At 46.0% G+C, this 15,875-nt stretch overlaps 1 protein-coding gene across 1 annotated transcript; it reads left to right on the forward strand.

Moving 5' to 3' along the window:
- Positions 1-6,579: 6,579 nt before the first annotated feature.
- On the forward strand, positions 6,580-9,390 carry NPBWR1 (neuropeptides B and W receptor 1). Its single transcript, XM_033068896.1, has 2 exons — positions 6,580-6,724; positions 7,956-9,390. The coding sequence occupies exon 2, from the start codon at positions 8,000-8,002 to the stop codon at positions 8,981-8,983; it is 984 nt and encodes a 327-aa protein (XP_032924787.1). The 5' UTR covers positions 6,580-6,724; positions 7,956-7,999; the 3' UTR covers positions 8,984-9,390.
- The last annotated feature ends 6,485 nt before the right edge of the window (positions 9,391-15,875 follow it).

Consider the following 15,875-nt stretch of genomic DNA (forward strand, 5'->3'; position numbering starts at 1 on the left):
TTCACAGACTAAAAAAAGCTTGGAAGCATTTATTTGAACACTTAACTAAAGGGAGAGCAGTGGGATGGAAAAAATATGAAGGAAAACCTGACTCTCTGAGACTGATAATTTGGCCTGATGAATATTGTAAAGAAAATCTCACACCATGTAGTTTCATCATTATGTCCAATAATCGGTATTTGCTACTCTGCCCAGTTCCCTGATTTTTACTCCAACAAGCTTTTCTGCAGCAGGAAGCTTTTCTTCACCTTCAACCCCAAGCAGTCCCATTGATGGGGTTTTTTTCCATTTAAATCTCATTTTTATGCATATATTTAAAAGAAATTATTAATTATTTATACTATTTCTTAAATAAATGTCTACAATGACAAAACTGTTCTCCTGCAAAATTATTTGAGATATGAAGTACTAGTGTCTCCTTCTTACTATATCATGTTTAATGCAATGAATCAATGGTTAAAAGCAAAGGCTCACCAACTGTTCTGCTTAGTGTGCAGTGGGACACCACAGCTCCCTAAGGCCTAATTTAGATTTTTGCCTTTAAAGATGATGTAGCTCAATGATGGGAACCTGTGGGGAACTTCACTAACTGAAAAACCAAAAGATAAAGCAATAACCACAGGTACAGAACGGACTGGGACAAAAGAGAGAAGCTTGCAGACCTCCCAGACTGGCTTTTGTGCTGCAGGCAGCATTTCCACACTGTGAACCTTGAGGTAACATATCACTTCTCAGGACTGTATGGACATGGGTGCAGTCTTCCCTATAAAAGAGGAACACCCTGTTTAGACACTTGTGGGGAATTTCTAGATAGTTTGAATGAAGGCCTTTCCTCATAGGCAGTAGTGTATTTGTCCCACAGGAAATTGAGGTTTAAATGTCCTGCTTGGAACAGCAAACAAACCCTGAGAGAAGATGTTAGCTGGCTAACTGGACTACTTGGGGAGTCATCAAGGATACAGACATTAAATGCAGCAAGTACAGAAATATGGGACTTACATAGGTGGTAAATCTAATAACACAAAATACATGGATAAGCTCAGTATTTGCAGCCAAATTAGTTCTTCACTCCATAATATGTTGGGGTTTAGGGATCGTATTTCTCAGTTTAGTATTCCCACAAAAGAGAAAGCCATCAGCCACTCCCCTCCCTGCTCTGGTTCGATATTTGCATTTGACACACTTGTATCCTTTTGACCTAAAAATTGTATTTATTCTTTCTAGCAAGATATAGATAGATAGATAGATAGATAGATGGATAGATAGATAGATAGATAGATAGATAGATAGATAGATAGATAGATAGATAATCCTTTTTATGACATATTAACTTAGAGTAATCTTTGTAGTACTGACATTCATGTATAAAAGGATGTCCCATTGTCTATGTTTGATCATCATTTCAAGGTTTACAGCTGGACATTTTGTTACCTTCTACCCCCACTTTTACAGAGTGCTTTTAAAAAGATGAATCCAGACCACACCACACTGGTTTCATTAATACAATGAACTGATTTTGTTGGTCCTTGCACCTTACTATATATTTAGTTATTATGGACATGTGAGGAATAAAAGCCAATATAAAAATCAAGAAGATGTACATGACACTCTAGACTGAAGATATCAGTTATGAATAACAACAGACAAATCAAAGTGCATGCTATGGAAATTTAAACAACTTGTTGAGAAAGAAGATCTGGTATGCTATCAATTGTTGAACCGCACTTCAGAAATTGCTGATGAATATTCAAGTTTATGACATTTTTGGAGTAATTTTACCAAACAGCTTCTACTTTTCAGTCACAAAACTCTTCTTAGGAGAATTACGAAATTTAAGTGACAGTCGCATGCTAATTCAGTCCTATAATCTGAGAGCTTTAATAGTGAGCTAAGAAAACTAGCAGCAGATGAGAAACAGTTTAAGGGTGTGAACTTGTATGCAATGTCAAATCTGACAGAAGAAAAAGCAAATTAACTTGCCTGTGTTTCCATCAGGTAGGAGGAGGAATGATGAACCATGATAGACTACGTATATAAGAAAAACCTCATTGTGCCCTGCAATGTTCTTTAAATGTCAAAGAGCTTGCCCAGGAAGCCTTCACTGTGTGTTGAAAATAGTAAGAGTTAGGATTAGTTATGATGTCTCACTAAAAATGCAAAACTAAAAATTTGAACCTGTTTTCTGGAGCTTGCCCAGAAGCTCTCAAATATCTCACAGTTTTGTTGTGTTTTTATTAAAGATCTGCCTCAGAGAAAAATAATTCCATAAGCTAGCAATCTTAATTGGGAAGATAAAAAGCAGACATTTCTATTTCAGCTTTTGTAGGCTGAAGAGTACTCAAGTATTTCAGAAGTTTTAATCAAGTTTGGACAGCTGCATTTTATATTGCAGAGACTTCTCTTCTGTTGCTAATTTTTTGTCTTGCAAGTGGATTCCTTTTCCCTAACAATTCAAATGGCCTTCCAATTCCCATGTTAGAATAGCAAAAGTAAATGAGAATGTATGGAATTAATTTGTAGCACAGCAAGCACAGAGTCTAACACAAGCCCAGAACATTTACTGAACCTACTGAACCTACTGAAATTAATGGATTTAAAAGAATTGCTAAGTTCATCAGACTGATGAGGCCAGACACTGTCTTTCACAAATGGAAAAACAATACCAAGAAATGTGATGAATACACTGAAGTTCAGTGAATTTTTTATTACCAAAAATCCCAAACCCCAAAGACAACAAAAATGTGAACATAGGGTTTGTTGTTGGATTTTTAAATTTATTATTATTCAGCTACTCCTTTTGCTTCTCTTCAGTTGCTCTTGATATACTTCACTCATAATGTACTTATTAACTTTATAGGCATATATGCATATAAACTTGGCTTTAGAACAAGCTGTCTTTTCGGTTTATAAAAATTTCTCTTGGTTTATAAAAAATTTCCTGGTACCAATCAAGCTTTTAAAAAGCTTAGAATTGATTTCTAAGGCCTGCATGGTTCAGCTGCTCCCCCAGCACGCTGAGGTCTAACACTTATTCACAGTGATGCAGTGCCAGAGCTCAGCTGCTCCTGGGGAACACAGGGCAGAGAGATTAGTTTGCTCTGTGGGACACAAGCTCATTTTACTGGGGTCATTTTGAACTGAAACCAGTAAGATGTGACAGACACAGGCTGATTTTTTGCTGGGTCATGCAGTGCAAAAGACACCATGAGCATGTCCTCCCGTAACAACTTCCCAGTACTTCAGTCCTACCTCACAGGACTCTTCTCCAAATATTGAGTTCACAGAACCCTACCAGCCCTGGCTAAATCAAAACAGCCTGAAGCTTTGCCACAGGCCTTGTTTACTGATGTGAAACTTTGTTTTGATATTATCACAAACAAAGGACAGATAACAAATAATAAAAAACCTAATAGAAGACACCACCAAAAACCCCCAAAAAAGTCCACAAAAAGCCCCCATTGACTGAATGGAAATAACTGCTCCTTTGATCTCAAATAGATATGGCAAAAGAAAAGACAGTAAGAGTTGGTTTGGTCAGCTCTAGAGAGAAGACCTTGCAGTGTTCACACATAGAAAACATCATCACAAAGGACAGAAAATTTTCTGTTCTCAGCTTCCATTTGGGGCAGTAAAATAACCGAAGGGTTTGCAATCATGACAAAAGGTCAGGGTTTGAAGAACAGATTTTATTGGGCAAATTGTCTGGAGGGGCTGTGGTTCTGCCATCGCTGGATGTTTTTCGAAAGAATTAATGAAAGACTGTAAAGATTGACAGAATTTGTGAAGATTGGTATAGAGAAGTCTGGTTTTGATGTCACCTGGCAAATTTATTCCTTTCCACTTAATAAATAGACCTATTGATCCAACATCTTTGCTCTCTCAAGAGCAGGAGTCACAGAAGGAGCCTCTCAATTGAATATTTTTTAACTCCTCCACATCTACATTTTATGTTGGTTAATAAGGCAGTGCCAAAGGTAGAAAATTAGTGCACTGCAGAAGCTGCACTCTTGCTTCACTGCTGAGCTATCTTCTGTACTGATTGATGAGGTTGTCCTACAAACAGAATTACACGACACTTTTTCCTCACTTGAGGTGATGGAAGTTCTTCAAAACTGACCCAGTTCTCCACTAAAATGGATCTCTATGGCATGGATTTAGCCTACAGGAGGAAAGGATATATTCTGAAATTCAGACATGGATCAATTGAATAAAGAAGGCACAAAATTTGTAGGCTCATTATGGTAAAATCTCAGCTCCTAGTGGCAATTCATGAAGTCATTTTCTCCTTTGTTGCTCATCTAGGTCACCAGATAATGATACTGAAATATAGCAAAAAATCAATTATGACTTAAACTGCTCAAAGAAAATTATATATGACTTCTTCTAACCTGGACAGCATGAACTGCTTGAAGTACTCGTGAGGGAACACAGTCAGAGATATTCTGTAAGCACAGAGAATGATTACAAATGTCCTCATATGCTGTGAACATGCCTAATGACCATCTGGTACAACTGTTTGTCAGCAGACACAGTTCTGCCAGAGGTAATGGGGTCATGCTTCATTGGCCAAGAGCTGGATTTGGCCTAGAGATTTTAGTGGCTCCTAGAGAATCTGCTGTGGTTGTCAGTCAAAACTTTCCAATCCCGACACCCTCACCTTGTACAAGTTATCACGTTATTACTAACACTTCTCATTTCTCTTTGCTTTCAGCTGAAAGGAAGATGGTCTGTGCACCTGCTGAGACATTGAGATACATGCTGTGGCTTGGACCTGCCCACACAAAAATATAATTTCAACATTTGTAGGAGTTAGCTATAAACTTATAAAACCTTTTCACTGCCTTTCTGAGAAGTTGATGTTATAAAAGGGGAAAATAATTACTTTAACTGCTGTGTATGAGACCTGATATCTTTTGATGCCTTCAAACACTACACCAATATCAGCAATGAGCACCTGGTAATAGAGGCAAGTTGTTTATAGATGTGCTGTACAGACAGCTACAATTACCTCAGTAATACTACAGTTCACATAAACACATCAGAGATTTACTGGGCCCAAAATTTATTTCTTCAGCTACTGGAGAGAGGAAAAATGCAGATTCCTCCTAGTCAGATTTCTATTAGAATTGCATTTTTAACTCTGCACACAGTCAAAAAAAACCCAAGACATTCATGCCATGGAATAAAGTCATTGCTAAAGTTAGGGGATCTTTTTTTCTGGGGAGAAGAAGGTTCATCGTTCAAACTGAAAGGAAGGTTGTGGGTATAAACACCGTGGCACAAGCATTGTGATAAAATTTTTGTACACATTTAGGTGATGTCACCTCCAGAATTTGCAGGTAAGCAGCTAAGTGCACACAAAGCACCAGTATGGAAGAAATCCCCAATAACCTTCCAGGAAGTCAGAACTGGAGCACCTCTGCCGTACTACTGCTGCAGTGTGGGGAATAAGCACGTTGAGTTTCCAAAGCTATATTCACTTTTAAACAACTGTGCTTAAGACTAGGTCACAAAATCTGACTCAAATGCTAGCTTCTAATAAACTCCATAGCAAAGGTGACATTTTCATAACTTGTATTCTGAAACTATAGGCAAAAAAGGGAAGCAGAACTCCAGAATGAGCCTGCAGAATAGTATTTATGTCATTCTCATGGGACTACACAAGTGTGTGAACACCTTTTTATCTCACCTATTTTTGGGAAGGAAGTCAAGAACCACAGAGGGTGTACTCTATATGGTGAAGAATCCTTTGCTATATAGTTGGTAATATAGAATAATGTAAGAAAGAGTGCCGCAAAAATATCATAGCCACAATGAAGCAGAAGTATTTTGTCCTTTTTCATGTATTTACTTAATAATTTATTTGCTTGGATTATAAGATTTGTGACATCCTCCTGATCTAGGCGATTATGCATCATAATATGAGAGAATCAGATTCAGGCTGTGTTTGTCTCTCTCTGTGGTACTAGCTTGCAGATAATAAACAGAAATTACAGTTTGCCAAAAGATAAATCTATTATGCTACTTGTAATTTATTAGTAATTATTGATAATGCATGTGGTTGGTCCTGCTTGTAGAAAAAAAAAACCAAAAAAAACCCAAAAAAAACCCCAAAAAATAAAAGCTGTTTTCACTTCTGATTTTAGCAATGCAGAAGTTTTGTCAAATGTATTACAAGCCCATACAATTCTCCCATTGAAAAGGTGACAAAAATGAAACTAAAGTTAGGTAGATTTTAAGCCATGTACTTTTTGGGGGAAAAAAACAAAACAATAATCAGGAGCTCTGAATTACCCTTTTAGAAAAGACTGCCTTCCGGGGATTATATTCCAGTTTATCCCTAGCACAGCGTGAACAAGTCAAAGTGCCAGGCAGAAGCACAGGGACTACTGTGCATCCATCCTGCCTCTGAACCACACAAACCGTGAAAAAAGCCTTTTCCTGATAAGATCCCAGAATCATAGATTAGTTTGGACCGGAAGGGAACTTAATGGCCGTGTAGTCCAACCCCCCCGCCAGCAGCAAGGGCATCTTCCAGTCCATCATGTTGCTCGGAGCCTGATGCACAGCATCACGCCGCCCACTCCCAGTGCCGGGACAGTCCCGGCGCCAGGCTGGCGCTGAATCCTCGGCTCTCAGATGCAGCACGACCAGCAGATGCCACCGACAGCTGGGGTCTTTGTCCCCATCGCTGCACAGACCGCGGGAAGAGATGTGACTTCAGGTAACAGCACAAATCCCTGCACTGCTCCAGCCTCCGAGTTTTAAGCCATCCTCTCGGCTGTTCGCGTTACCTGTTCCTTGCTGCCCACATCGAGACGGACACGGCTGTAACTCTCAGGACCGAGCAAAGCAGCGGTGCCAGCGAATCCCTCCTGCCCGGATCCAGCCCCGCACCACTCCTACTCTGACCCAGCCCCGCATCCCTCCTGCCCTGACCCAGCCCCGCATCCCTCCTGCCCGGACCCAGCCCCGCATCCTTCCTCCCAGACCCAGCCCTGCATCCCTCCTGCCCGGATCCAGCCCCGCATCACTCCTACTCTGACCCAGCCCCGCATCCCTCCTGCCCTGACCCAGCCCTGCATCCCTCCTGCCCTGACCCAGCCCCGCATCCCTCCTCCCGGACCCAGCCCCGCATCCCTCCTACCCTGACCCAGCCCCGCATCCCTCCTCCCGGACCCAGCCCCGCATCCCTCCTACCCTGACCCAGCCCCGCATCCCTCCTTCCCGGACCCAGCCCCGCATCCCTCCTTCCCGGACCCAGCCCCACATCCCTCCTGCCCTGACCCAGCCCTGCATCCCTCCTGCCCTGACCCAGCCCCGCATCCCTCCTCCCGGACCCAGCCCCGCATCCCTCCTGCCCTGACCCAGCCCCGCATCCCTCCTCCCGGACCCAGCCCCGCATCCCTCCTGCCCTGACCCAGCCCGGCATCCCTCTTGCGCGGATCAGCCCCGCATCCCTCCTCCCGGACCCAGCCCCGCACCCCGCCGTAGCCCGGCTGGAAGAGGTCAGTGCATCCTTGCTCCTGCTTCAAGCACTCTGTCCTGTAGGGGACGGGGGTGCGTTTTGCTTTTTGGGGAGCACACCGAGGACATCGGCTCCTCCCGAGAGCAGGACCCCCTCAGTCCGCGCACCCCGACCCAGAGGGGTCGCTGAATGCTAGCGAGGAAGGAAGGCGACCGGGTCGGACCCCTGGGCTAGCAGGCGAGCGCTGTCACCCTGGGGGTCTGGTCACTCCGGGGCTGCCCGAGGCTGAGCGCTGTCCCCGCACGGCGCTCCCACGATGTGGGAGGAGGGAAGGGGCAGCCGCTGGGACACCTGGCTACTGGCTCAGCCCTTGGTGATCTGCCTTTGGTTCCATCAGGGTGGCAGCGGGCAGGAAATGTGAGATTTTGGCAGTTGGCTGTGCCAGAGCAAAGAGCAGAGGTCTCACCTATTTTTTTCCCACTTCCAGGTCATCGTCACCACCCCTGAGCCTAACCATCCTCTCCTGTGGCCATGGAGAATTCCTCCCTCCCTGAAATCAATTCTTCATGTGCAGACTGCGCTGGGGGAGGACATGGGAGTCTGAATATGTCCACTACTCCACTAAGCCCCAGGTACTACATCACAGTGCCTGTCATCTACTCAGTCATCTGTGCCGTGGGACTGACAGGTAACACTGCTGTCATCTATGTAATCCTCAAAGCACCAAAGATGAAAACGGTAACCAACATCTTCATCCTCAACCTGGCCATTGCTGATGAGCTCTTTGCCTTGGTGCTGCCCATCAACATTGCTGACTACCTGCTCCTGCAGTGGCCCTTTGGAGAGTTCATGTGCAAGCTCATCATCTCCATAGACCAATACAACATTTTCTCCAGCATCTACTTCCTCGCTGTCATGAGCATTGACCGCTACCTCGTTGTGGCAGCCACCACCAAGTCCAGGAAGGTGTCCTACCGCACCTACAAAGCTGCCAAGATTGTGAGCCTCTGTGTCTGGTCCTTTGTCACTGTCATCATCCTGCCCTTCACTGTGTTTGCTAAGATACACACAGAGCAGGGGCGCTCCCAGTGCGTCTTCGTGTTCCCCCACCCCGAGAGCGTGTGGTGGAAAGGCAGTCGGATCTACACCCTCATTTTAGGTTTTGTCATCCCAGTGTCCACCATCTGCACCCTGTACACCACCATGCTGTGCAGACTGAGACATATGCAGCTCCACTGCAATGCAAAAGCTCTGGACAAAGCCAAAAGAAAGGTGACGCTGATGGTGGCTGCTATCCTGGGTGTGTGCCTGCTCTGCTGGACGCCCTTTCACCTTAGCACAGTGTTGGCCCTCATCATGGACATCCCACAAACTCCACTTGTCATTGGGATTTCCTATTTCATCACCAGCCTAAGCTATGCCAACAGCTGCTTCAACCCTTTCCTGTACGCCTTTCTGGATGACAGCTTCCGGAGGAGCTTTCGCAAACTGATGGATTGCAGAACTGCCTCATAGAGCCAACCCAGCCCTCTGTCCTGCCCTGTCCTGTGTCCCTTTCACAGCTGCTTTTCCTGGGTGATCCCAGCCCAGAGAGCGCTTTCTCTCCAGCCTCCTTGTGATGACCCACAGGGCTTCAGGCTGTCTCACTGCCCAAGACATGAACTGGGGCCAGGTGGATCTTTCTCAACTGTCCTGCAGTCATTTCCTTAGCACTGCTTTCCTCGCCCTGTTTGTTTTTGTTAGTTTATTTGTTGCAGCTTTCTTTGCTTTTTAATTCTTTCTCTCTGATGCTCTCTCTGACCTGAGTTTGGAGCTCACAAAACTGCCATAGGTCCGTTTTCCCTTTTCAAAGGCACTGCTTTGTGAACTCAAGTCACACGCCTGTCTCAGTTATTGGTGATTTGTAAACCCCAATAAAAGTGTGTTACCAAGTGTCTTGCTTAAAAATACCTCAACCTCTTTCCTACCTACAGGACCTGCTTACCAAAGTCTTGCAAACTTAGCAACAACTTGAAAGGATAAGGAATAAGCAAAGGTATTGAGCTCATTTCATTTTACAGGAAAGTAAGATAAGGTAGTCAAAATCCCTGATAATATGTAAGAGAGATATCAGTCTGAACTTAAAGGAAAAAGAGCAAGCCCTTCTTAGTGAATAAAAGACACAGGTACGGGTTTGGAGCCATTTGCTGCAGAAAATAGCTTAACAGTACACTTAGTCGTTGTTTGCAAAAAATGCAGCTTTTATTTATGTGAGAAGTGGTGATTATTATTTGTTTATGGGCTGTTGCACTCACAGATATTTAGGTTGTGCTCCTAGAAAACAGTACTAGAGAGTATCTTCAGAACCAGTTACATTTTAAGGGTTTGAAAAGATTTTTCTGAAACATGGGGGATATCCTGACTTCTTCCCTGAGAAATGACAAATAATGTGCAGTGGTTAGGCTACTTTTAAACTATCTCTCACATTCTTTCACTTTTTGGTAAGATTTATTGATATTTCTGTTAAGATAGAGAAATTAAATAAAAATAAAGATGTTTTAAAATACCCAAAAGACAGGTTAATTTTGCCTGAGGGAGGAGAGAAAGGGTGAATGAAAGTTTCATTAGAATTCACATGTCCAAACACTGCATGAGGAGGTTTTTTCCTCCTGTCTCATCTCCTCTTTTAGCACTCTAAGGAAAACTACAAAAAATATTGTGGACTGAGAAAATATTGGCAATCACTTAAAATTTCTCATCTTAGTGGTCTTCAGTGCACTTCCCTGCAGCAGATGCTAGATCAGTGTAACACAATTTTTGTTGGATATTTTCCCCTGCACTGAATACAGAAAGATAGGAAAATGTGGCCAAGGATTTGCATTTCCAATTACACAGGAGGTCATGATGGATTTCAGGAGGTGCATTAGGATTTGTATGGCACATGCTGGTTGCTCCTGTGAGATCTTGCACCAGGTCCTTTCCCATTGCTGCAATTTAAAGTTCTGCCATAGGCATATGGAAAGTTTCTTTCACTAAATCCTCCCAAATATAATTTCAAAAAGTTTCTTTCACTAAATCTCCAAATATAATTTTTACTCACAGATGTTAGCCCTTAAGCACACCCAATACTTTGAAAGAACATATAACTGGGTTGACAATTAAATAATTTCTCCTTATAAGACATTAATATTCCCTGAGGCAGACAGAGCTAAGTTCAACACCCAGTCTAGCTGTTATGGAAATGGAAGGACTTCTCTGGGGAATGACTGTGTTCTGTTTCATTGGGGGTGTATGATCTGACTCCCATCAGACACAGAAGCTGGCATTTGAAAGAGCAAGCCCAAAAGGTGTGGAGTACCCATTTCCACACCACACAGAAAAAAATATTCTTCAAGAACCGGTGTCCCACACTTTATTCCTGAAATGAAAGGTACAGTAATTTCACGATTATAAGCCGCACCATTTTGACTACAATTTCGGTCCAAACCCAAAGTGCGGCTTATAATCAGGTGCAGCTTATATATGGACAAAGAATGCAAAGTTGCTGTTTTAGTTTGGAGGACAGGTGTCTGCTGAGAAAGGCAGGAACTTCTCTTTGAAATGGAGAATGTAAACCCCCTCCCTCCAAATTAATATGATTTTGAAATCAAGGGGTTTTCAGGCAAAAATATGATAATTAGGAATATGGGAAATTACAGTAATTTCACGAATACAAGCCGCACCAATTTGACCAAAATTTTGGTGGAAACCCGGAAGTGCAGCTAATATTCCGGGGCGGCTAATACATTAACAAAATTCTAAAAGCTGCCAACACGGAAGTGAGAGCCCGCGGCAGCCCCAAGCCAAGCTGGAGCCCGGCCGGCCCCGGCAGAGGTGGGAAAGCCTGGCAGAGGCGGGGCCAGCAGTGTGGGGGGCGGGCGGCAGAGCCTGAGCCAGCAGGGCGGGGCAGGGGGGCGGCAGAGCCGGGTCAGTAGGGCGGGGGAGCCTGGGAGAACTGGGGCTAGCAGTGCAGGGGAGCATGGCAGAAGCAGGAAGGCCGGCGGGTGGGGCTGCCTGGCAGCGGGGGAAGCCCAGCAGAATCGGGGCCAGCAGCATGGGGGAGCCCGGCGGTGCGGGGGCCTGCAGTGCCGGCCAGGGCGAGGAAACGCGGCGGCGGTGCAGACGGGAGGGGGCGGCCGGCGAGTCCGGCGGCGGTAGCCCGCCGGCAGGGCTAGGGAACGCGGCGCGGCCGGCGAGCCGGGCGGCGGCGGCGGCAGCCCGCCGGCAGGGCTAGGGAACGCGGCGCAGCGCGGCCGGCGAGCCAGGCGGCGGCGGGCAGGGCTAGGGAACGCGGCGCGGCGCGGCCGGCGAGCCGGGCGGCGGCAGCCCGCCGGCAGGGCTAGGGAACGCGGCGCGGCGCGGCCGGCGAGCCGGGCGGTGGCGGCGGCAGCCCGCCGGCAGGGCTAGGGAACGCGGCGCGGCCGGCGAGCCGGGCGGCGGCGGCGGCAGCCCGCCGGCAGGGCTAGGGAACGTGGCAGTGGGGCGGTGCTGACGGGAGAGGGGGGCCAGCGAGCCCGGCGGCGGCGGCAGTGGCTGGCCCGCCGGCAGGGCGAGTACGTAAACAACGCAGCGGCGAGGCGGCCGGCATGCCTGCCAGCGGCGGCAGTGGCTGGTCCGCCGGCAGGGCGAGTACGTAAACAACGCAGCGGCGAGGCGGCCGGCATGCCTGCCAGCGGCGGCAGTGGCTGGTCCGCCGGCAGGGCGAGTACGTAAACAACGCAGCGGCGAGGCGGCCGGCATGCCTGCCAGCGGCGGCAGTGGCTGGCCCGCCGGCAGGGCGAGTACGTAAACACAGCGGCGAGGCGGTGCTGACATGAGATGGGGGCCAGTGAGCCCGGCGGCGGCTGCAGCACCACCCGGCTGGCCCCGTCAGCAACCATGAGCGGGCCGAGCCAGTAAAGCCCTCTATGCCGCGATCCTGTTACTAATTGGCCAATTTGTGAAAGCTGCGCACGGATTCTCGCGACGAACGAAAGTGCGGCTAATATTCGGTGTGCGGCTTATCTATTGACAACGACAGCAACATTGTTGAGGCACCGGAAGTGCGGCTTATAATCCGTGCGGCTTGTATTCGTGAAACTACTGTAAAATAGAAATACAGTACTACAAAGAAACAAACTCCAAACCCTGACAAAGTCAGAGTACAACCTGACACCCCGTCAGGCAGGATGTTGGTAGCAGTCCCATTCCATGGTGGCTGCATCCTCTTGCAGTGACAGATGTGATTCAGTTGGAGCAGTGCTCCTGTACAAGGTGCAGTTTCCCTCCCAAGGTCCAGTGGTGATGTGGAGAAATCTGGTTTTCCTCTGGAGTCCAGCGGAGAAAGGGGTTCCCTTAGTGTCCCAAAACCTCTGTTTTTATCTTGGTAAGAAATGTTGGGCTCTTCCCCCTGGCTGGAGCAACTTCCAAAGGGATGAAGTAATTTTATCAGTCCCACAGTGGGACTCAGTGGGCCATTAGCAGAAAATGACTTGTGGAGGAAGGATGGGTTGTGAAAAGATAAAGAACAATGCCCTGCCTGGTTTAAATGGATGGCCCATTAGCAGATAATATCTCCCACGGAGATAAGGATCACTGCCCCCACCCTCAACAGATGGTGATAGAGTAGATAGCTTTTATCACACTCTGTATTGTAACGTGCGGCTTATCATCAGGTGCAGCTTATATATGGACAAAGAATGAAATGTTGCTGACACCCGGAAGTGTGGCTTATACTCAGTATGGCTTATAATCGTGAAATTACTGTAATTAGCTTTTCCCACCAGCTACCTGGTGATCATTCACTTGCCATGGAGTAAGAATTTACTCTGTATGGACCAAGCAGCAAAATCTCTCCTTTTTAAGGCTGCTGCTACACACACCACCTCTCTAGCATTCTTTAGTCTTCATCTTCACGACAGCATTATTTTCTTAAAGACTACACATGGCTTAAAGAGCAAACAGTTCTATTCTCAGAAAAGACACATGCAACACCATTGTGCCCTCACTGGTTGTGATCCTTCTCTGAAGACTGACGTATGGCAGCAAAACAAAATTTCCTGTCAAACAGTCCCCTTAGTGGCACAGATTTGAACACTGTGATAGCGACCACCTAAGTGCTTTGGTCATGCTGCTATGCAGCTACATTTGTCTCATTAGCTGCCAGGACTTCTTTCACCCCAGAAATATCATTGAAACTTTGGTAGTTTTGTTGTGCTTCTGAACAACCCACTTTCTCCGTATACATCAAATGCATTTCTGAGATGTTGAGTGGTAGTAATGGTAAGTTGTAAGAATAGTCTGATTTGTATTCCATTTTTATGTAGATTTGAATACCAAAATTTTAACTGTTCCTAATCAGGTTCAAGTTCTTAAATAAATAATCAACTTTCTAATCTAGATTAATGTGGAGAGGGATCTTTAAAATCTTTGTATTTCTCAGGAAATAGAAAAGTATTTTAAAATATACCTTTCCTCTTAATCAAAGTTTCATTTCATTGTCTTCCCCATGCTCATTTTTTTGTTTTCCAAAGGGGAAAATATGAGAAGTAACACCTATTAGCAAATTTCACTTCAATATGTCTTGGACTGCTTGTCTTTTTCCTACTAGAATCATAAAAATGCAAACAGAATATCACCCGTGGTGATATCATCCTTCACTAAATTCCTTCTTATTCTGAAGCCACATCTTATCTGTTCTTCATTGCTCCCCTTAAACATTTCTGTTTTTGTTTCTGGAGGAGGAATTTATGCTCCTGTTCAGACCATGTTTAATAATCTATAATGAAGAGTTACACATTGTGAGACAGTAGAGTTGCTATAAAAATTTTTTACTTATGGAAATATTTTATATATATGAAAATGAGTAAAATAAAAATAAATCAATTTTCCCCACAGCATAACCATAACTTGCAACTGAAATTGCAGATATTTGATATAGACTTCCAGAGGAAAACCAGAGAAAAACAGATTATAGAAATAAATAAATAGAATAGAAATAAATTTTCTGGCTACTTATGCCTCATCCTTTCCCTCTGTTTGTACCACCCTGACTGGTTTTAAATTCAGCATTTTGAACTGTTGTCCACTGCGTAAAAGCATGCATCAAATTCTGGGGGGAAGGGGGAGGGGCTTCTTGGGGGGAAACTAGGTGGAAGGAGTAGACAGGGCTGTATTCTCAGGACTGTGGTTGGTTAGAGCACAAGGAGCACACACCTGTATAATGCCCAATGCCTTACTCTGCAGAAAGCAGAGGTGGGAAAGTTCTGGGACCCAGAAGGGTGTGAGCCTTGGATAAACACAAAGGAGGACAGCAGGTGTTTGCTGGCTTGATTGCAGTAAAACCTCATAAGTCAAGGCAAGAGAGAACTGTGTCACTTTTTTTCTGAGTCACCATTCAGCTTCCTCCATGCCAAAAAATTGTGATTGAACAGAACCAGGCCTCCAGCTTGTGGCAGACTGTCAGCACCAAATCTTTTCAATGCCTTGACTTCTGAAAAACATGCACTGCTTTTCATTAAAATCATTAAAATAATTTCATTGAAATTTCTATATAACAAGTTATAGAGACCCAGAGTATGTGACTGCCAAGCACCCCTTCCGCCAGTGTCCCTTGGTGGCTGAGACGTCCTGGGGGCTCTGGCAAAACAAATATTCCATCAGAATCATGATTTTTCTATAAATCATGTTTAAAAATAACCCTGCATACTTTCTCAGCAACAGAATTTTGGCCTGGCTACTCCTGATCCAGCTGCCTCAAACCCAAAGCTGACATTGACCATCACTCCTGTGTTTCCATTTTCAGGATGTTTCCAATTCCTGCTTTTTCTTATCAATAAAAAAGATACAGTAAATTCATGAATACAAGCCGCACTGAGTATAAGCCGCATCTCTGGGTGTTGGCAAATATTTCGTTTTTTGTCCATAAATAAGCCGCACCCGAGTATAAGCCGCTCTGTCGTTCGCAGCGAGGACCCACGTGCAACAAAGTTGCCAAATAGTAACAGAACTGCGGCAGGGCGGAGTTTACTGGCTCGGCTCGGGCTGTGCAGGCTCGGCCCGCTTGGGGCTGCCGACGGGGCCAGGTGGCCCAGCCCGGCGCTGCCGCTCAGCGGGGCCACTGGGGGCCAGCCACCGCTGCCACTGGGCTTGGTCACCACGGCCCGGCGCTGCCCCGTGGTGGCAGGCAGGGACGGAGCCCCCCGCCGCCTCCCAGAGCCACGGCAGTGGTGGCGCGGGGCCCCCCCCTCCTCCCTGGGCTGCGGCAATGGCGGCGCGGGGTCCCCACTGCCTCCCCAGGCCGCGGCAATGGCGGTGTGGGGCCCACCCGTCTCTTCCCCGGGCTGGAGCAGAGGAGGCAAGGCAAGAGCTCTCCCTCCTCTCTCCCCGCCCCCCATGTTGCCTGCAGGGA

This window comes from Catharus ustulatus, chromosome 1 (genome assembly GCF_009819885.2).
Source record: "Catharus ustulatus isolate bCatUst1 chromosome 1, bCatUst1.pri.v2, whole genome shotgun sequence".
Taxonomy (NCBI): Eukaryota; Metazoa; Chordata; class Aves; order Passeriformes; family Turdidae; genus Catharus; species Catharus ustulatus.